Source organism: Budorcas taxicolor, chromosome 19 (assembly GCF_023091745.1).
Source record: "Budorcas taxicolor isolate Tak-1 chromosome 19, Takin1.1, whole genome shotgun sequence".
Taxonomy (NCBI): Eukaryota; Metazoa; Chordata; class Mammalia; order Artiodactyla; family Bovidae; genus Budorcas; species Budorcas taxicolor.
Window position 1 is genome coordinate 61,093,152 of NC_068928.1, and position 20,859 is coordinate 61,114,010.

At 53.3% G+C, this 20,859-nt stretch overlaps 1 protein-coding gene across 14 annotated transcripts; it reads left to right on the forward strand.

Annotated features, from left to right (window-relative positions):
• The first annotated feature begins 340 nt into the window (after positions 1–340).
• SLC16A6 (solute carrier family 16 member 6) lies at positions 341–20,606 on the forward strand. 14 transcript variants are annotated; one of them, XM_052657099.1, is made up of 9 exons: positions 341–474; positions 3,317–4,014; positions 4,157–4,423; positions 6,704–6,938; positions 7,287–7,525; positions 12,185–12,328; positions 13,921–14,049; positions 16,321–17,112; positions 18,464–20,606. In XM_052657099.1, the coding sequence occupies exons 4-9, from the start codon at positions 6,928–6,930 to the stop codon at positions 18,715–18,717; spliced, it is 1,569 nt and encodes a 522-aa protein (XP_052513059.1). In that variant the 5' UTR covers positions 341–474; positions 3,317–4,014; positions 4,157–4,423; positions 6,704–6,927; the 3' UTR covers positions 18,718–20,606. The 14 variants fall into 14 exon arrangements, with proteins under 14 accessions (XP_052513059.1, XP_052513066.1, XP_052513061.1 ...); XM_052657097.1 differs by having other exon boundaries at positions 356–474; positions 3,310–4,014; XM_052657100.1 differs by having other exon boundaries at positions 357–474; positions 3,346–4,014.
• The last annotated feature ends 253 nt before the right edge of the window (positions 20,607–20,859 follow it).

The window sequence follows — 20,859 nt, forward strand, 5'->3', positions numbered from 1 at the left end:
ACCTTCCGTGACCCCCGGCCCCGGCTCCGGGCGGGCGCGCGCCCGGCACGGCCTCGTCCCCGTGGGCCGGCGCGCGCACGCCCGGCCGGCCCCCTCCTTGGCGGCGCTCCGCGCTCGCAGCACATGGTCGGCGGCGCGCCCCCGAGGCCGGCGGAGACCGGCTGCAGCCGGTATAGGATAAGCGATAGGCAGCGGCGCGGGGCCGGGGCGCGGGCGGCCGCACGCACCGCTCGGCTCGGCTCGGCGCGGGCGGCGGGGCGGGGGCCGGGGGGCGCGGCCCGGGGGCCCGAGGCGCGGGGGCGGGCGGGGGGCCGGGCGCCCGGGGCTCGCCCGCCGGAACCAACTTGCCATAGGCTGGGGCCCACGCCTCGGGGGTTAATCCTTTCTCGCGTTCCCGAACTGCTTATAAGGAGGGGGCGGCCCGGCCTCCGCCTGAATTGAGAGCCTTTGGGGTGTATTCTCCGTCCTAACTTGGTGAGTTGGTTTTTATCATTTTACGTGTTTAAAAGTTTGCTGGTGGGTTGTGGGTGGTTTTGTGAACACCTGTGTTCGGGGCTTTTGGGGGGCTAGCGTGGCGGGGAGGGTGGTTAGAGGGAGCGGGAGGGGACCACGGAGAAGCCGAGCGTTTTGGAGACCGTGCTCCCGGAATCCTCTGTGACAGTTGGTAACGCTGGGGGCCCCGGGATGGCGCGCTGTCGCCGGTGTGGGCAGCCGAGAGTTGCCTGTCGGCGGCCCCGGAACAGGGGTCTGGCAGACACCTAAAGGCAGGTCTGGCCTTTGGGTGCCCCCCCGCCCCCCGGCCCCGGCGAGGGTCTCCGGGCTGTCGGCAGCGGGGGCGCCGCGCTGAGCCCGCTGCACGCATTTTCCGCATGAAGTTGTCCGCGCGTCACGGGAGCGAAATGTCACAGGTACTGTCCCCAGGCTGGCGCGCGCGCAGGGCGGCCCCGGCGGCAGCGCCGGGGAAAGCGGGGGTCCCGGCCTCCCCCCACGCGCCGCACGCGCCGGGGCGGCCAACCGGGAGGCAGGGTCGGGCCCCGACAGCCGCTCGCCTGCCCTGAGCGGCAGGGCTGTCAGCGGACGGCTGGTCGCGCTCAGCTTCCAAGGTCCCCGACGCTGCCCACCACGGGGAAGCGCCCGGGGAGCGGAGCGGAGCCGTGGCCAGGGAGGATGGTCTAGCGGAGGAAATGGGTTACTTCCTTCTGGTTTTCTTTGCAGCCTTCTTTTTTAAACTAGAGCCCCACGCTCCCCCAGCAGACAGGTGATAGAAGTTTGTTAGGTGGCACTGAAACTTGTGAGCAAATGCAAGGGCCGGGGGGAGTGCGTCAGTCTCAGAAAAGACTTCCCCGGAGCCAAATGGGGCAGAACAGGCGGTGACGACTCGTCCACCTGGGAGCTGGTTTTGTATGCACCGTTTTAGACACCCCTGGGCAGCTCTTTCTGCACGGAGACGGTTTCTGCCCTGGGAATGGGATTTCTCGGTAATCTCATCATTTTGCAAATCATAGTAAGTGGATTAGGTGCAGGGTCTTGTTGGCAAAAAATCGTCCCAAGTGGTGCGCAGAGATCTGTAAGGGAGGGGTCTCCCTGGGTCCAAGCTCCAGCCCCAGCATCTGGTGGTGAGGCAGGGGAACAGTTACCCTGCCTGGTGGATATAGAAATACTTCTTCTCATAATTAAGGGAAGCCTGTCCAAGATAGAGAGTTCCAGTATGTAAATAAACAATGCAGCCAAGTGGAAAAGCTCTTCTCTCTTCATGAGAACCACTAACCCTGAGTTTTCCTTCTGTGGTTTCCCAAAAACGACTTTCCTCGCTGGAACTCCTGAGGAGGACACTTAAATTAGGGGCTCTGTGTCCGCGTCACCGTCTTGTAAAAGGGGTGAACCAGTTTAGCCAATGATTCAGAGCGGTCGGGGTGGCTGTCCAGGTTAGGCTTGGGACTTTTTTTTTTTAATAGATCATGGAGGTGAACTTCACCTGAAGACAGACAAGTTCTGACTGCTAGGGCCGGAAACAACTTGTCAAAGCTGCTCTCCAGGCTACGCCTGTAAGAAGGTTGGAGGGAGGCGGTGGCTCTGGAGGCTGCGCTTGCACCAGCGGCACCTCTGCCCACCAGAGCCTGCGTTTTGGGCTTCGTGCTGCTCTGACCCTGACAAGCACCCTGATGGGCCAGCCCAGTCCAATATTTCGCATTCTTTATGCCTCCAGGCAAAGCTTTTCTCAGGAAATCAAATCGCAGAGAGATTCCCAGCTCCAGCAGCTTTCCAGGCCTTGGCAGAACAGTCATTTGTTTAAGATTAGATGACCAAATACTCATAAGAAATCACTCCAAACGGCCCAGCGTGTTGTGTTCATCCTCTTCCTTTGGACGAACGTTAGGGTGAGGGTGGGATGGCTGCCAGGAACCCCAGTTTGGAGTCTGAGCGTCTTACCCTCCAGAGTAGCCACGCCTCACCCCTGCTTTTAGAGGGTGAAACTTAAGAGATGAAGTCATTCCCCCAGTTAATTGTAAAGAGAAATTCAACAAATGCACAAGAACCTCACAAAGGCAGACCTGTGGGCCTGGGGTCACAGGGCTTAGAAACGGATTGAGAAAGATGAAAGCGTCACGTAGGGTCAGTTAGGGTCAGAGGCTGTCAGGAGTGGAGGTTTCTAGGGCAGGACAAGACTAAGACCATCCCTGTCTAGTTCAAGCACCCTGTTCACCTCTTGAGGCTGAAGATCAAGGAGCAGAGTGATTCTCCCCAGGCCACAGGGTCGCGCGACTGTCCCCACACAGTCACCGAACACCCCTTCCCGCCAGAGAGACGCATGTACTCCTGGAAGCAGACAGGTATCTCCGTGTTCTGGAATTCTGGAGCCTTTTAAGCTGCAGGCCTTGGTTTCTGGCTTTGTTTGTAGAGGCTGACCTGTTTGTTAAGCCGGCCGGCCTGCTGAGTGCATAGCAGCAGAGTCCAGGGAAGGTTTGTTCTGCCAGCAGGGCTTTGGGGGGCTAGAGCCATGCGCTGCTTCAGGAGCGCCCCAGGACACATACTGCGTTCAGTGAAGTTTTATCAAGCGCTTACGGCGTGCCGAGCACACTGCCCAGTGCTGGGTCTGGGGCAGCAGCCGCTGTGTGCAGGGCGTCCCCACTGCGTGTCACAGCGTCCGGGCTCCTCTGCTACCATTCTGTGTCACGCTCTCCAGCGCTCGCTACACCAGAGCACAGAGTGCACTCGGGCGGTACAGGAGTAACACTGGGGGGTCTCTGGGTCCTGGGGGGGTCACCTTCCCTTTAAGGTGATCGCAGTAACGACCTCCCCAACTCTAAGAATGCAGGTGACAGTTACAGTCGTGTCTGGCTTCAGGGGAGGAGCCTGGATATGAAGCAGAGTTTGCAAAAAAAAACCAGAGGCATCCAACGCCCAGGAGGGCTGAGAGAGGAGACAGGAGGAAAGCAGTGGCTGCCATCCTGTTGCCGGCCAGCCCGGCACAGACCTCGCCAGCGTCAACGCCTGTCCACCCACGCCTGCAGGCATCACCTGGCGCTCACGCCTCCCTCCCAGCTCCCCGGGCTCCCTGGGCCACCAGGTTCAACCTGAGGACACAGGTGATCGGGCACTAAAGGGTCAGCTGCCAGAGCTGGGTGGAGCTCTGAGGGGTCCCAGAGCCAACCTCCTCATTTGACTAGTGAGGTGTTCAGGCCCACAGAGGCGCAGCAGCTTTCTCCAGGCCGCACAGCAAGGGGGTGAGAGAGAGAGACGGGCCCGTGAGCAGGACGGAGTGCCGGCCTCGCCCAGGGCCTGCTGAGAGGAGGCGGCCTCAGCTTTGTGCGGAGACTGCAGGCTGCTCCTGCGTCTCCAGTGAAGGCGGTAGTCGCTCAGTCGTGTCCCGCTCTTTGCGACCCCCTGGACTGCAGCCCGCCAGGCCCCTCTGCCCATCGGATTCTCCAGGCAAGAGTACTGCAGTGGGTCGCCATGCCCTCCACCCAGGGATCGAACCCGGGTTTCCCTCATTGCAGGCAGTTTCTTTACCAGGTGAGCCTCCAGGGAAGCCCTGCTCCGCTCCGCTAAGCACCACCCTACCGAAGATCGTGCCTCCGTCCCGCAGCAGGCGAGAGAGGCTCCTTTTGTCCCCCTGGGGCCTTTATCAATGTCAGCCCAATGTGTTTTTGTTCAGGTTGGCCTGAGCCCGCTATTAAAATGCTCGGATTTCCAGGGCCCCCTTCTGGGTCAGATCGTGCCCATGTGGCCTTGGACTTAGCCGCCACTGCTGGCCGGAAATGTGCTGAGTTCCGGAAGGACACGGCTGAATGGTTTTAAGATGTGATGGGATTTCAGCCTTAAGGGTTTTTATCATTATCATCAACACACGCTGAGCCGTGGAGGCGGAGGCCACCTCTGCGCTGTCACCGACCCCCCACCCGTAGGCCCAGGCACCTGGCAGGTACGTCCTTGTGTGCAAGGTACCTGAGGGGTCTGTAGGGACCCGGGCCCCAGCTTTTGTTTTCCATGAGCTTATAACTTAACTGAGCAAATAAGACAAGTGCATACAAGTAGACAGCACCCTGTTTTTCAAGGATGCTTGTCCCACGAAGAGACCCCTGAGGTTGAGTGGATCAGAGGAAGCCTCACGGAGGAGGACGCAATGGAGCCACACCTTGTGGGCGCCAGCTGTACAGAGGGGGCCTCCAGCCTGGGGAGGGGGGATGGCCACAGGCAAGGGGGCTGGAGGCTCCGAGGCCCGGAGGGGTCCAGGGTGGCCTGGCTGGCTAGCTGAGTCCTAGAACAGGCAGGGGTAAGGCTGCAGAGGTCCGTGGACAGGGGGTCAGGGGGGGTGTCCAGCTAGGAAGGACATGGAACATCAAGCTGGTCCCGTGGATTCTGTCCTTCAGAAAGAGGAAAGTGCTGAAAAAGTCCGAGCAGAAAAATGTCATGACGGTGCAGCATGTCAGCAAGATTAATCATACCAGACACGTGGAGCCAGTTAAGACACCAGTGAAGGAGTCTTGGGCTTCCAAGGTGGAGCTCAAAGGAATGGCTGAGTCAGGGAATGAGAGGGGCAGGTGACCTGGGCTGTGGGTCCCCCGACACCCACTTCTTCCCTCCCGGGGGTGACCGTGGTGCCAAAGCCGACACTGGCGCGGATCGGGTGGCCAAGAAGCTCGGTCACGTTTCCCACACCAGCTCACAGAGAGGCCTGAACGAACTTTCTGGTCCGCCCAATACATGTTCTTTTTTGCTTCTCAGTCGTAAGCCCACTACTCTTGGCGTGCCTCTGCCCCAGCCGCCTCATCCTGGGGGTGAACTCAGAAAGTCTAAGGAAGGAGGCAGCGGCCTCCACCCCGAGCCGCCGAGTTCTCTGCGTCCCATCTTCCCCTTCCACTCTCAGGCATGACACGCGGACTCATCAAAACAGAAGCCTTTGCTGCAGGGAGCGTAAGCTTCTTGAAGCATCGTGTGCCCTATTTTATGCAACCAAATAGCTAACAGTAAGAGGGTAAAATGCGTATATAGTCCTTTCAAAGGACTAGGCCGATGTGCTGTTTGTAGGCTGAACAAGATGAAATGAGGTCAGACTTGTTGCTTTGTAAGAGTCTTAGAGCAAATTCTGAATATTGGATCCCTGCATCAGAAACTGGCCAGTCACTAGCCAGGTGCGAGTCTGTCCTGTTACATCTCCTTTGCCCTCCGTTAGCAATAAGCCCTGCCTCAGGACATGCGCCCTGCAGCGCAGGGCTAGGTTGCCTGTACACTCTGAACGTTCACGGGGATACAGCTGCACAATTTCGGAGGATCCTTAAGCTCAAGGTGTTGTCATTCAGTCCCTTAGGTCGTGTCCGACTCTCTGCAACCCCACGGGCTGCGGCACGCCAGGCTTCCCTGCCCTTCACTATCTCCTGGAGTGTGCTCAAATTCACATCCAATGCATCGGTGATGCCATCCAAGCATCTCATCCTCTGTCGTCCCCTTCTCCTCCTGCTCGCAATCTTTCCCAGCATCAGGGTCTTTTCCAATGAGTCAAATCTTCAGATCAGGTGGTCAGAGTATCGGAGCTTCAGCATCAGTCCTTGCAGGGAATATTTAGGGTTGATTTCCTTTCCAGTTGGCTGGTGGGTTGACATTAAGAGCTCAGAGACCACAGACTCATTGTCTCCTGTCAGTGAGTTTAGTTGGGCTAAGAACATACACGACTGTTTGAAAGTGTTTGCAGCTGCAAAGGTTTTGAAAATGCCTGTGTTTATGGGGTTCCGTCCACTGCAGAACCGCAGGGACTTAAACGTCCCTGCCTCCAGGATTCGGAGAAGGCAATGGCACCCCACTCCAGTACTCTTGCCTGGAAAATCCCACGGATGGAGGAGCCTGGTGGGCTGCAGTCCATGGGGTCGCACAGAGTCGGACGCGACTGAAGCGACTCCACAGCAGCAGCCGCCTCCAGGAGTAACTGGAGTGTGTCCCCTTAGTGGTGGTACAGCCCTGTCTGTTCTGATGTTTGTTGCAACTTGAAAAGCACAGTGAAGTCGGGGGTAACTGGCTTAAGCGCCCTGGCTGCCCAGACCCCCGAGTCGGTGGCGCCTGATTTGGCCCTTAAATCCTAGAGTGCTGGTCCTGTGTGGAGGAGGTCCAGCCCTCAGACATCACGGCGCTGTGAGGAGCTTGATCCTGCTGAGCCGGCTCCCAGGAGACAGGTGCCCACGTTTTCATCTGCCCCATTCCGGTCCTGCAGGTGCGTCGGCACGTGACCCCAGACCCTGATCCGATGGGAAGCAGGCGGCTCTGAAGGACCACTTGGCCCTGGAGGGTGGCCTGTGCGCCTCTTCCTGGGCTTCGTTTCCGACCCACGTGTCTTCTGGTCAGTTCAGAACCTGAACTTGTCTTCAGGTTCACGGTCAGCATGGACGCCTTTCTTCATCCTCCAAAGTGCCTCTAAATATCCTGCCCGGGCTCTTTATGTTTGTGCGGTTAGTTTTTCCCATTAACTGCCATGGCTTGGAAACCCAGCTTCCCCAAGGGCTCCATATACAACACAGAGATAGCTCCTTAGGTGATAGCTAGCTAGCTGGAAGGATGGATGGATAGGTAGACGATAGAGACAGATGACGACAGGTAACAGGTGACAGACAAACAGATAAATGGACAGATATAAATAGATGGGTAGATGCTATTCAAAGACATCCCAACTGCACATGATTTAAATGTTCATTGACCTAAGAACTGTAGTAAGTAGCTCTTATCCGTGATGTCCAGTATTAGAATCATCTACCCTCAGGCCATTGCTGGTCTAATTTTGTTTTAATTTTTTCTTTCAGATTAAGAATGTCCCATAAGAGACTGCAGCTTTGTTGCAGAGCCAATGTTTATACTCAAGTGCCTGACGGTGGATGGGGCTGGGTGGTCGCGGTTTCTTTTTTCTTCGTTGAAGTCTTCACCTACGGCATCATCAAGTCGTTCGGCGTCTTCTTCAATGACTTAATGGACAGTTTCGATGAATCCAATAGCAGGATCTCGTGGGTCATCTCCATCTGTGTGTTCGTCTTAACATTCACAGGTTAGTACGTCTTTCAGCTTCAACGCCAGATAAGCATGTGTGTCTTGGCAGTTTGCCTAATGAGGTAAGAGAGGCTGAGGAAGACGGTCTGTTTGCCAGACCTGACTGCCGTCAGCTCAGGGCACACGTGTTAAAGGCCTCCTGTGCGTGCTCTTAGGGTCCTGCAGAGTACCCTGAGGACAGCAGTAAGCTCCAGCTCACGGAGAAGCTAGTCGTTTCCTAGAGAAGAAACGTCACAAAGTCTTCGGCATCCCAGGCCCTGGTCTCGTAAAAACGTGCTGAGGAAATGGGTGGAAACTGCAGGTGTGGCTGCAGGCAGAAGAGAGAAGGAATGTGTGAAAGGAGAGCATGAAAAATTATACATGTTTTCCAGAGGGCATGTTGTGAATCCCAAACACCTCTTTCCCTAAAGGAGTTCCTGTCGGGTACAATACGTTGTAGTGTAATTCTTAACACACTCACTTTCACTTCGTCCCCTGGAGACCTAGCAACACGGCGCAGCAGTGAGGCCTCGTGATGGTTCATCCGTCCGTCGGGGCCACGGCAGGCTTTCCTGAGCAAGCAGGCCGTTGCACTTACCCTGTGTTAGTGGGGCTGCATTCAGCTTCCCTAACTTTAGGTTCACGTCCTGCCATGGAGCCGTCGCCGCTCAAGTTTTCTGAAGTGTCATTCGCTCTGTCTGACTCTCTGTGACCCCCTGGACAACCTGCCAGGCTCCTCTGTCCATGGGATTCTCCAGGCAAGAATACTGGAGCCGGTTGCCATTCCCTTCTCCGGGAGATCTTCCCGACCCAGGGATCCGACCCAGGTCTCCTGCATCGCAGGCGGACTGTCTGCCATCTGAGCTCCCAGGGAAGCGCAAGCCTGTCTCAGTGTACTCAGGTTTCTGCCCTGCACTGCCTGAAAGGGGCAGCGCCACTGTTCTCTGCTGGAGTCAGACTTCCTCCCCTTGGTCCCGATTCCGTCTCCTACATGCTTCATGGACGCGCTCCTAGTTCTGCTGTGAAGATTAAGATGATTTCTTAATTGGCGGCCTGTTTACTTTCTTGGAAAGGTAACTTACTTGGACTAGAACCAAAATTTTACGTTTGGTAACTGAAATAAGAAAATTCCAAAGTTGAACTTTAGCCCTTTTCTAACCAAAGATAATACAGTCAACAAGAAATACCCAGTTAATACTACTGTAACAAAGATAACTTTCTTTTTTTAACTTTAATTCACTAACTGATTTGTTTGGCCATGCTGGGTCTTAGTTGCAGCATGTGGGTTCCAGTTCACTGACCAGGGATCAAACCTGGGCCCCCTGAGTTGGGAGTGCAGTTTCTTAGCCTCTGAACTGCCGGGGAAGTCCCAGAAGATGTTCTGAATGCTGTTATGTTGTTGTTATTGTTCAGCCACTAAGTCATATCCAACTCTTCGCGACCCCATGGACTGGAGCACGCCAGGCTCCTCTATCCTTCACCATCTCCCAGAGCTGGCTCAAACTCACGTCCATTGAGTTGGTGATGCCATCCAACCATCTCATGCTTTGTCTCCCCCTTCTCCTCCTGCCTTCAGTCTCTCCCAGCATCAGGGTCTTTTCCAATGAGTCGGCTCTTCAGGTGGCCAAAATACTGGAGCTTCAGTTTCACTCCTTCCAGTGAATATTCAGGGTTGACTTCCTTTAGGATTGACTGCTTTGATCTCCTCATTGTCCAAGGGGCTCTCAAAAGTCTTCTCCGGAACCATAATTGGAAAGCTGAAAGCATCAATTCCTTAGCGCTCAGCCTTCTTTATGGTCCAGTTCAGGTCAGTCCAGTTCAGTTCAGCCGTTCAGTCGTGTCCGACTCTTTGCGACCCCATGAATCGCAGCACACCAGGCCTCCCTGTCCATCACCAACTCCCGCAGTTCACTCAGACTCACGTCCATCGAGTCAGTGATGCCATCCAGCCATCTCATCCTCTGTCGTCCCCTTCTCCTCCTGCTCCCAATCCCTCCCAGCATCAGGGTCTTTTCCAATGAGTCAACTCTTCGCATGAGGTGGCCAAAGTACTGGAGTTTCAGCTTTAGCATCATTCCCTCCAAAGAACACCCAGGGCTGATCTCCTTTAGAATGGACTGGTTGGATCTCCTTACAGTCCAAGGGACTTTCAAGAGTCTTCTCCAACAAGTTCAAAAGCATCAATTCTTCAGCGCTCAGCCTTCTTCACAGTCCAACTGTCACATCCATACGTGACTTCTGGAAAAACCATAGCCTTGACTAGATAGACCTTTGTTGGCCAAGTAATGTCTCTCCTTTTAAATATGCTACCTAGGTTGGTCATAATTTTTCTTCCAAGGAGTAAGCGTCTTTTAATTTCATGGCTGCAGTCACCATCTGCAGTGATTTTGGAGCCCCAAAAAATAAAGTCTGACACTGTTTCCACTGTTTCCCCATCTATTTCCCATGAAGTGATGGGACCAGATGCCATGATCTTCGTTTTCTGAATGTTGAGCTTTAAGCCAACTTTTTGACTCTCCTCTTTCACTTTCATCAAGAGGCTTTTTAGTTCCTCTTCACTTTCTGCCATAAGGGTGGTGTCATCTGCATATCTGAGGTTATTGATATTTCTCCCGGCAATCTTGATTCCAGCTTGTGTTTCTTCCAGTCCAGCGTTTCTCATGATGTACTCTGCATAGAAGTTAAATAAGCAGGGTGACAGTATACAGCCTTGACGTACTCCTTTTCCTATTTGGAACCAGTCTGTTGTTCCATGTCCAGTTCTAACTGTTGCTTCCTGACCTGCATATAGGTTTCTCAAGAGGGAGGTCAGGTGGTCTGGTATTCCCATCTTTTGAAGAATTTTCCACAGTTTCTTGTGATCCACACAGTCAAAGGCTTTGGCATAGTCAATAAAGCAGAAATAGATGTTTTTCTGGAACTCTCTTGCTTTTTCGATGATCCAGCGGATGTTGGCAATTTGATCTCTGGTTCCTCTGCCTTTTCTAAAACCAGCTTGAACATCTGGGAGTTCACGATTCACGTATTGCTGAAACCTGACTTGGAGAATTTTGAGCATTACTTTACTAGCGTGTGAGATGAGTGCAATTGTGCGGTAGTTTGAGCATTCTTTGGCATTGCCTTTCTTTCGGATTGGGATGAAAACTGACCTTTTCAAGTCCTGTGGCCACTGCTGAGTTTTCCAAATTTGCTGGCATATTGAGTGCAGCACTTTCACAGCATCATCTTTCAGGATTTGAAGCAGCTCAACTGGAATTCCATCACCTCCACTAGCTTTGTTCGTAGTGATGCTTTCCAAGGCCCACTTGGCTTCACATTCCAGGATGTCTGGCTTTGGTGAGTCATCACACCATTGTGATTATCTTGGTCATGAAGATCTTTTTTGTACAGTTCTTCTGTGTATTCTTGCCACCTCTTCTTAATATCTTCTGCTTCTGTTAGGTCCGGACCGTTTCTGTCCTTTATCGAGCCCATCTTTATGGTCCAGCTCTCACATTTGTACATGACTCCTGGAAAAACCAGAGCTTTGAGTAGACCGACTTACACAGAATGCTTCCATCCTGGTCACTAATGCCTGAGTCTGCGCACTGCCTAAAAATGGCCCTGGTGATTTCATTCTTTGCTATATTAACACATGAGCTGATGCTCTACCAGCATTGAGAGAGATGTACGGCCCAACCTCAACACCACTGAGTCCTTTTCTGGTGGTTTTGCTCTTTCTGTCCAGCATGTGCCACACTGTTCTTCCCCCTCCGAGTCTGGAGGGTCCCCTTATCTCCTTGTACTCGGGGTCAGGGGGGCGGGTAGCAGTGGTAACCCAAGTAACATATAACTAGGAAACTTATTTGCCAGACTTAGATGTCCTGGGGGACAGCGTGCATAGAAGCTGTGCCAACTGTAATGCATCAGCCACTTTGAATTATCCGTCCCATGGCTCGCCTGCTTCTGCTTTGCATAACAGAACCCACCATACTTTCATACCATTTGCAAAAAAGTCAAGTGGAATTTGACCCTAAATGGAGTCTTGTTCAAAAGAATCCAAAGCAATGAGTATAGAAGGGAAAAAAGTGACATAGAGTCATTGGAAATCGCATGTTCATTGCAGAGTGCCATAAATGTAATCCATCTCCAGTTTCATAGGGGCTCCTGGGGGGTCAGAGTCTGTCATCGAAGAAGATGGGTGTAAGTTTTAGACTGTGACTCTGGCTTTCTCTTTGAGGAGCGCCCAAAAGAGATTTTAGAGGATGGGATCTTACGACGGACTTACAGGCACGAGAACAGACTTGTGGTTCCCAAGGCGGGAAGGAGGCGGTGTGGGGTCGGCCGGTGCAAATTAGCGTGTGCGGGACCGATGAAGGGCCAGGGCCTCCTGTGCGGCACAGGGACCTGCGTTCAGCGCCGGTGAGGAACCTCAGCGGGCGAACTCCCTGTGGTCCAGTGGTTAGGACTCTGAGTCTTCCCTGCCGGGGGCCCGGGTTCAATCCCTGATGGGGAACTAAGATCCCACCAGCTGCAGTGCAGCCGAAAACCACAGTGAGAGAAAATTCTAAAGCATTTATGCAACTGAATCACTCTGTTGCAAGTCAACTACACTTCGGTAACAAGGTGAAAAGACAGACTCCCGGGGAGGCGGGGCTGAGGCCCTGGGAGCTGATGCCCGTCCCGCTCTCCTCTGCAGCCCCGCTCTCCACGGTCCTGAGCAGCCGGTTTGGACACCGCCCGGTGGTGATGCTGGGCGGCCTGCTGGTCAGCGCGGGCATGGTGACGGCCGCCTTCTCGCAGAAGGTCCACCACATGTACATCGCCATCGGCGGCGTCTCTGGTGAGCACCTCCCCCGGGCTCGTACCTTCTCCGGAGACTCGGTGTCGAGAATGGGCAGTGGGCAAGGAGGGACCCGGACCCATTCGCATTTCTCCCTCCCGTTCTCTTTCCTCTTTAAAGTGAGGGCTGTCCCACATCTCTGCTTCTGAACTGGGCCGGACGCGCTCCTCTTCTCAACGCCCAGGACTTTCTGTCTGATGTTGTTTTAATATTTACCGATGAGAAAGAGAACTTCTCTTTCACAAGAGTTTGCAGGCACAAGACGTCCTTTTCACAAAATAAGGTTTGAATGTCTTTAACCAGCGCTTCCCAAGTCTGGCTGTGAGAAGTCTGAGCTGTAGGGGAGGGGCCAGTGCTGGACCGAGGGGTCTGAGGAAACTTTTCCCATTTCAAAGGAGTCTGTACATAAGTCACAGATTTTATATATATATATACACACACACATAACTGACTTTCCTGACAGCTCAGTTGGTAAAGAATCTGCCTGCAATGTAGGAGACCCCAGTTCAATTCCTGGGTTGGGAAGATCCCCTGGAGAAGGGAAAGGCTACCCACTCCAGTATTCTGGCCTGGAGAATTCCATGGGCTATACAGTTGCAAAGAGTCAGACACGACTGAGCAATTTTCACTTTCTTATATATATCATAAGTATATATATAAAACTCCATAACTCTATATATAAAACTCTCTCTATATAACCCTCTATAACTATGTATATATAAAACTCTGTATGTGTGTAATTCTGTATATAACTAAAACTTTTTCCCTTTCAAAGGAGTCCACACATTACTCGCAGATTATATATAATTATTCCTACACACACACACACACACACACACACACACCCCACCCCCCCCCACCCCCCGGCTTCCCCAGTGGCTCAGTGGCAAACAATCTGCCTGCAGTGCAGGAGACGCTGGACACACAGGTTTGATCCCTGGGTTGGGAAGATCCCTTGGAGAAGGAAATGGAAACCTGCTCCAGTATTTTTGCCTGGGAAATCCCATGGACAGAGGCACCTGGCAGGCTACAGTTCAAGGGGTCAGAAAGAGTTGGACTGAGTGAACACACACACACAGATAATTCTCTCTATATAACTAACTACATGCACGTATACATAGAAAGCTTTTCCCCTTTCCGTGGAGTCCACACATTACTCAGATTATATATAACTATATATATACGTACATAGTGAAGATCTGCAGGCTTTTTCCCATATATTGCTGCACATACAAAAACTCATTTATTTCCAAATAGAAGTCTTATGTAAAAACTATATTTGATAAGGGTTCTGTGCACTGTGAATTATATAAATCTGGGGGGAAAACTGCAGAAAAGTAGGAAAGAAAATTCCATGAAACAGATTTTTCTGTTCCCTTTTTTTTTTTTCCTTGCAACAAGCTTCCCAAAACAGCTCTTGCAGTTTTTCCAGACCTCTGATGAAACCTGCTTTGCTTTGCTCCAGAATGAATTTCTGGGCTCCCTGAATGTAATCATTTCTAAAATAAGCGCCCAAATCCCAGCGCTTTGAACGCACCCTTCGGGCATCAGCCGGCGTGTGGTTCTCACTATCTCGCTGCGTCCCATGACAGGCCTGGGGTTCTGCTTCAGCTTTCTGCCGACGGTCACCATCCTGTCACAGTACTTCGACAAGAGGCGCTCGGTGGTCACGGCGGTCGCTTCCACAGGAGAATGTTTTGCCATGTTCGCCTTTGCGCCAGGTAAGCAGACAGCCAGAGCGCGCGTGTTCCTGGGAGCCGGCCCTTCGTGCTCGAGGTCGTGCAGAAGCACAGGCTAAGTGTCTTCTCCAGTCCGGCACCTTTTCAGGATCTATCCTCCCTCACCCCCATTTTAGGAGTTCAAACATTTTAATACTCATCCGAGTTTATATAAATAGGAAGCAGCGTATGTGCGTGTGTGTGCACGTGTGTGCTCGGTCGCCCTGTTGTGTCCAACTCCTTGCAGCCCTATAGGAAGGTACACAGCATATACTCAGCGAGGAAGCTTGAACTGTCGATTCCGAAATAGATCTGGGGGCTGCTTATACTATTCTATTTCTCTCCTTGGTCAAAAGAGCCATATTCTGTGCAGATTTAACTGGTGCTGGTGCTGGTCGGGTTCCTTAGCTATGTGTGGATGACCTCACGGGGAGACTTTTATCCCTGGTTTAGTTCCCCGTCTTAACTGTGAGCTTGTGACTCTCACTAACCAGTGGTAGAGAAATCACCTCGGAGATCTGGATTCACCTCTTACCCTGCCGTTCTCTGGTGAGTGTGTCCGTGAATGGCAGTGGCGTTCAGAGGAGTTGCAGAGTTTCAGGGTGGCACGTCGCGTCGGAAGCTTTTCAGGTAGTTCAGAAGAACTAGTGCGTGCGTGGCTATAAGCACACAGACAGGAAGCTGTTCCTCGATGAGTTTCGGTGACGGCAGGCACGTGGGTGTCCGTCTTTGCACTTTCTGTTGGTTTGAAATGTTTCAGGATAAAACCTTGAGGGACAGTCAGTGGCCTGCGAACCCCCTACAGGTGGAAACTCCATCTGGGTCCGGCTTTATTCCCTAGCTCATCCCTGGCACCTGGCAGGTAGGCACCAAGCAACGTCAGATGGAGAAAAGGAGACCAGTTATTGCCAGAAGAGGGTCAAAAGCACTTGGAAACACCCAAGCCTGAAAGAGTTTACAATTCTGAGTTTTCCGTATTAACGGGAGAAATAGAGGTAGGAGCAAAAAAGTGCTGAAGTAGTAAATGGAGCCCCCCCACCCCCGGCCCAGAAGATGGGGCTGTCTCGCTAAGCCCATCTTCTTAGTAACCCAGTTACCGCGTCTCTTAAACCTGACTGTCACCTCTCACACTGAGAATCGAGTGAAGAGAAATTCTCAGGAACATCATTTCACCTTCCTGGGATAATGACAAAGATACTTGGAATCTCGTGGGGCCTGTTTATCCTCTCGTCACTGGGGAGCTTGAAGCATCCTTCGGCCCGACCCCCCTCCCCATGCCAGGGTCCCGCCCTGGCTTCCAGGATGCCTCTAGGCTGGCAGGAAGGTAGTTAGGGCATCCCACAGACTAGAAAGTGGAGGATAGCATCAACCCAGCTCCTGACAACCCTGCACTGCGATCACACGGTAACTGTTAATTCCAGGGCAGCCCTATGAGCTTTCGGATCCTTAGCTGGCTCCCTCCTCCGTCTGTTACTGTTGCGAGCTAAAGGAGTGTTTGGAGAAGGATCCAGCTCAAATGGTAGAAGTTCCGTTTTGAAAAGGCCAGAGAGTCAGTATTTCAGGCTTCCCGGACACAAGTCCTTGTCAGATCTGCTCACCTCTGCGGTGACGGCACGGGGGCAGCTCAGACGGCGCTGAAGAATGCTCCCAGCTGTGTTCCAGTCGAGGTCTATGACCCAAGCCGGGCTGGGGCTGGGGCTGGCCGGCAGGTCGCCTTCCGTGCACCCTGATGCGGGTCACAAGCTTCGTTCATTTCTTGTGCCTCTGCTTGGAGGAAGGCACCCCCCAAAGCTCCCTTGCAAGCCTGGGCTGGAAGTGTTTGTTCCGTCTCGTCCTGATGCATCTTCGTCCTCTTGAGCCCTGAAGGTGCCCAGGGACGATGCGTGTCGGCTCGGCTTTCCTTCTTGCTGTGCTGGGGCTTCGAGGCCACGCTGGCTTTTCTCTGGCTGTGTCGCGCGAGGGCATGTCCTTGCAGTGGCGCCTCGTGGTCGAGCACGGGCGCCGAGGCACTCAGCCTGCAGGAGTTGCAGCTCGTGGGCCCAGCAGTCGCGTCGCACGGCCTTCAGTCACTGCTGGGCGTGTGGGATCTTCTGGAGCAGGGCTCCAGCCCGGGTCCCCTGCGCTGGCAGGCGGAGCCTTTGCCCCGAGCCACCGCAGAAGTCCCAGCTGAGGCGTCACCGTTCGTCAGCCCCCGTCCGCAGCTGTCTTTCCTCCGCATCCCTAGTCCCCCGCTGACCCTGGGTTTTCTTTCTGCGTCTCCCCCGCGCCCCGCAGCCATCACGGCCCTGAAGGAGATGGTCGGCTGGAGGTACAGCATGCTCTTCGTGGGGCTCCTGCAGCTCAACCTTGTGGTCTGCGGCGCGCTGCTCAGACCCATCGTCATCGTCGGCACGCTGGGGACCCCCGAGACCCCCGCCCCCGAGCACCGGAAGGAAGCGCAGTATATGCTGGAGAACGAGAAAACCCGCACCTCCATTGACTCCATTGACTCAGGAGTAGAGCTGACTACCTCACCGAAGAACGTGCCTGGCCACCCGGCCGCAGTGGAGCCCGCAGCCGAGCTGCAGGCCCGGGGCCAGCCCGGCGCGCCGCTGCTGGACTTCTCAGTGCTGACGGAGAGGAGCTTCATCTGCTACACGCTCTTCGGGCTGTTCGTGACGCTGGGCTTCTTTGCCCCGTCCCTGTACATCATCCCGCTGGGGCTCAGCCTCGGCCTGGACCGCGACCGCGCGGCGCTGCTGCTGTGCGCCATGGCCGTGGCCGAGGTGTTCGGCCGCATCGGGGCGGGGCTGGTCCTCAACCGCGAGCCCATCCGCAAGGTCTACATCGAGCTCGTCTGCGTCGTCCTGCTGACCCTGTCCCTGTTCACCTTCACCTTCGCCGCGGGCTTCTGGGGCCTCATGGCCTGCAGCGTCTTCTCAGGGGCCATGATCGGGACCGTGGCGGGCACCCACATCCCGCTGCTCGCCGAGGACGACGTCGTGGGCATCCAGAAGATGTCGTCGGCGGCCGGGGTCTACGTCTTCTTCCAGAGCATCTCGGGGCTGGCTGGACCCCCCCTTGCAGGTAAGCTGCATACACAAGGGAGTGCCCTTGTGGGCTAAGCTTCCCCTTTCTTTTCCACGGTGGTTCAATCCCAGGATACTGACTGCAGTCCCCGGTGCCCTGCGGTAGGGCCTTGTGTCGTCCGTCCCGCGTGTACCGTTTGCACCTGCCGACTCCGGGCTGCCCCGCCCCGCAGCCCTTCCTCCTCGCGGCCACGGGTCTGTCGTCTGTGAGCCCACCCGTTTCACAGGGGCTTTCCTCTGTGTCTGAGGTTCCACGTACAAGGGTACCATCCTGTTACGAGTCGTGCCAGCTTCCTATTCAAGTCGAATGAGAAACAGCGTCTGTTGATCTTGATACTTGCAGAGCATTTTAGAGGTGTCAGGATGGACAGTATCTGAGCCACTGCTCTTGACTTACCGTGAGGATGTGAGCCCCGGGGTGTGTCAGCCCCCAGCCCGAGGCGGGATCGGCGCCCCGCTCAGGAGGGACCGGGGTCTGCCGCCTGAGCCGCCTGGGCGTTTGCTACCGGGTCGCCTTGTGAGACGCTCGGCAGGGGACACAGGGATTCTTGACCTCGTTACACTCTGACTTGTCAGAAAACAGGACTGAGGGGCTTCTGTAAGCCAGCGTCCCTTCGGGGAATGGCTTTTAGGGAACGGAACCCAGAGCAGCACTCTGCGGCGAGCCCGCGGGCCACTTGGGAGCATATCCTTGTAGGAGGGACGTGTCCGTTTCACGTCTCGCGTGCTAAGTCTCCCAGTCGTGTCCAGCTCTTGGCGACCCCGTGCACTGTGGCGCGCCAGGCTCCTCTGTCCATGGGATTCTCCAGGCAAGGATACCGGCTGGGTTGTCACTTCCTCCGCCAGGGGATCTTCCCAACCCCGGGATCGAACCCCAGGGCTCTTACGTCTCCTGCACTGGCAGGCGGGTTCTTTATCACGAGCACCACCTGGGAAGCCCCGTTTTATATCTTGGACCGGAAATAAGTCCTTGAGGTTACCGCGATTACACATCGTACCCAGTGACCTGAGGTGGACCAGGGTGAAGTTCCCAGAGCTCCTTGCTCTCAGGAGAGGATGTCAGGTTTCTTCCCAAGGAAATGAACGTCTCCCTGATCGCGTGTTTTACGTTCGTGACCAGGACAGACCTGCCCACAAAGAACATACAAAGGGACAGAGTTTTCTCAGGTGCTAGGTGGGGGGTGTCTGTGTCTCCTCTCCCGTCTAGAAAACACTCCTACCTTCCAAGCTCTTTTCTCCTTAAGAAAGCCAGACAGAACCAGGGAGGCAGAGAGCCCGAGAGGTGCCGAGTTGGGGGGGGCCCGGGGCGGGGCGAGGGTCTGCGTAGCTAACATCCGCTGCCCCTGCAGGTCTGCTGGTGGACCAGAGCAGGATGTACAGCAGAGCCTTCTACTCCTGCGCGGCCGGGATGCTGGTAGCCGCCGTGTGCCTCGCCCTCGTGAGACCCTGCAAGCGGGGGCTGTGCTGCCGGCCCCGAGCCCGGGAGGGCAAGGCCGAGGGTCCCCGCGGGAAAAAAGCGTTGCAGGACATCCCCGAAGACTTTCTGGAGATGGACCTGGGGAAGACCGAGCCCAGAGCTCCTGCAGGAACGGAGCCCGTCTGACACCCGCGCCCGCCACTGCAGCGCCGGGCTGGGGAGGGCGTGGGGCGGGGGGCCCAGGGCGGGACCGCCCGCCCGCTTTCCGACTGCACTTCAAAGGGAATGTATGCGAGAACCACTACCAACATCCTTCTTGTTTTCTTGTAAGTTTTCTTTTTTGCTTGTTTTTTATGCCAAAACAAAAGCAGTGGAGCGCCTTTCTGTGCGTCAGCCTGGCTGGGTTCAGCAGCAACACAAAGACAGGCAGGAGGGCTCTGGGCCACCCTCCGGGTTTAAAACAGGGACATGAACTGGCAAAGTGGTTTGAAGAGCTCTCACGTTTGAGAAGCCGCTATCGTAGAAACTGACATCTGGCCCAGGCCACTGAAATGAAATCAGCCACTCAAAAAAAAAACCAAACCAAACCAACTTACATCATTTTAAAAATTGCTCATTTTCAGAACTATGAACATATTGTTTAAAAACCTTTGAAAAATTCTGAGGTTTCCATTAACACCTTAGGGCCTCTGAATTTTCCAGATATTCCATGGAAACAAAGTACAATTTAAGACCAAACCTTTGGCCAGTAAATGGAAATTTTTAAAAATATACGTAACTTGAACTTCAGAAATGTGAAGATGACCAGTTCTTTGTACGGCCAGTCATTCACCAGTATCTCAATACGGAGCACACAGCACGGCATTCAGAAATGGATTTCCTATTGCTTTTTAATTATTCAGAAATATGTGATTGTAGTGTCTTTAATTTAAACCACTATTTATTATTAAGTTATTCTAGAATGAATAAAGTAATCAAAAGAAAGAAAGTCTGAGACATAAGCAGAATTTTCACCTCCCTTCTGCAGTCCTTGACACGCCTCTTTAACTTGTAAAGTTACTCTCTAAAAGGCCGAGTTGTAAGGATTCTTCAGTGTGATGGCAGTGTGTGTGATTTAAAGGGGGTGGGGGGATGAACAGCAAATCGCCTTAGCTTTTTTAAATGATTTATCACCTAAGAATACTTGAGGATCTTCTTTGATCAGAATTATATCTCATTGAATTGTTGAAGCATTTTTTTTTTTCTTACGATCTCACTGTTGAAGCATTTCTGTGTTTCACATGGGGTAGCAGAGACAGTTAATTCACCGTCGTGAGTTACATCCTAGAAAGCCTGATTGCTCTGTGTTACAGGGTCACTATTCTTCTTGGCGTTACACTACACGGATAGTATTTCTCATGTGCACGTTTTTTTTTGTTTGTTTTTTCTGTAAAAGGGCGGGTTTCTGTAAAAGGACTCACATGTCCTGATCTTCTACAGGTGACGGTCAGAACCGCTGCTCCATGTCTACTCATTTTACTGTTAATTTTTGACAACTCAGGGGGAAAAAAATATAACAAGCCTAGTTTGGTTCCAGGTACACACAAGCTCGAATGTTTCTCTGCACTGAGACGAATGTGGCATAGCTCACCACCGCCTGCTACGTTTCTGTATAGCGTTGGATCAGCCATAGAAACAGGACAATCTGTAGACCCTGGGGAGGGTGGGGAGGAGGCAATCACCAAGTGCCCGTCAGAGACAGGCACAGGTGGGACGGGCAGGCGGGGCAGACGTCACTGCCCAGAGGGACTCGCAGCTTGTGGCACGCTTGCAGGCTTCACGACTTCAGCACTTTACTACATTTTTTACTATGAATGTTCGATACAATTTGATATTTATAACTGGTTTCAGAGCGATCTGCTCAAGACGTCCATTCTGTTAAGTGCATGGGAAAAAAAAAAAATGTATGCCAATTTCAGTATGTCAGTAATTGAGGTTTTTAAATGTTTGGAAGAAAATGAAAACAGGATTGCTGATTTGTTCTGTATTCCGTGACATTCTGGTACTTCTAGATTTGCAATAAATGTATGGCTTTTTTATTTAGAGGGAGTGGTTCGTTTCTCATTGACACCTCAGCATGCATTGTTGGGTCCAACAAAGCTTTTAAAAACTCAGGGAGGATTCGTTTAAAATAACATTTTCCGAAGCTTTTCTACAAAATCTTTTAACTGTACTAGAGACACATAAATGGTTCTAAGATGTGTTTGTTGAATGGCATTATTTCATAAATGAATAGCGAATGAATGAAATGATCCAGTGACCACAGAATGATAGCTAAGCCCATCACAA

Coding starts and splice junctions, on each gene's coding strand:
- SLC16A6 (XM_052657099.1), top strand. Junction 12,329..13,920: donor CGCCATCGGCGGCGTCTCTG/GTGAGCACCTCC, acceptor GTCCCATGACAG/GCCTGGGGTTCTGCTTCAGC. Junction 17,113..18,463: donor GGCTGGACCCCCCCTTGCAG/GTAAGCTGCATA, acceptor CTGCCCCTGCAG/GTCTGCTGGTGGACCAGAGC.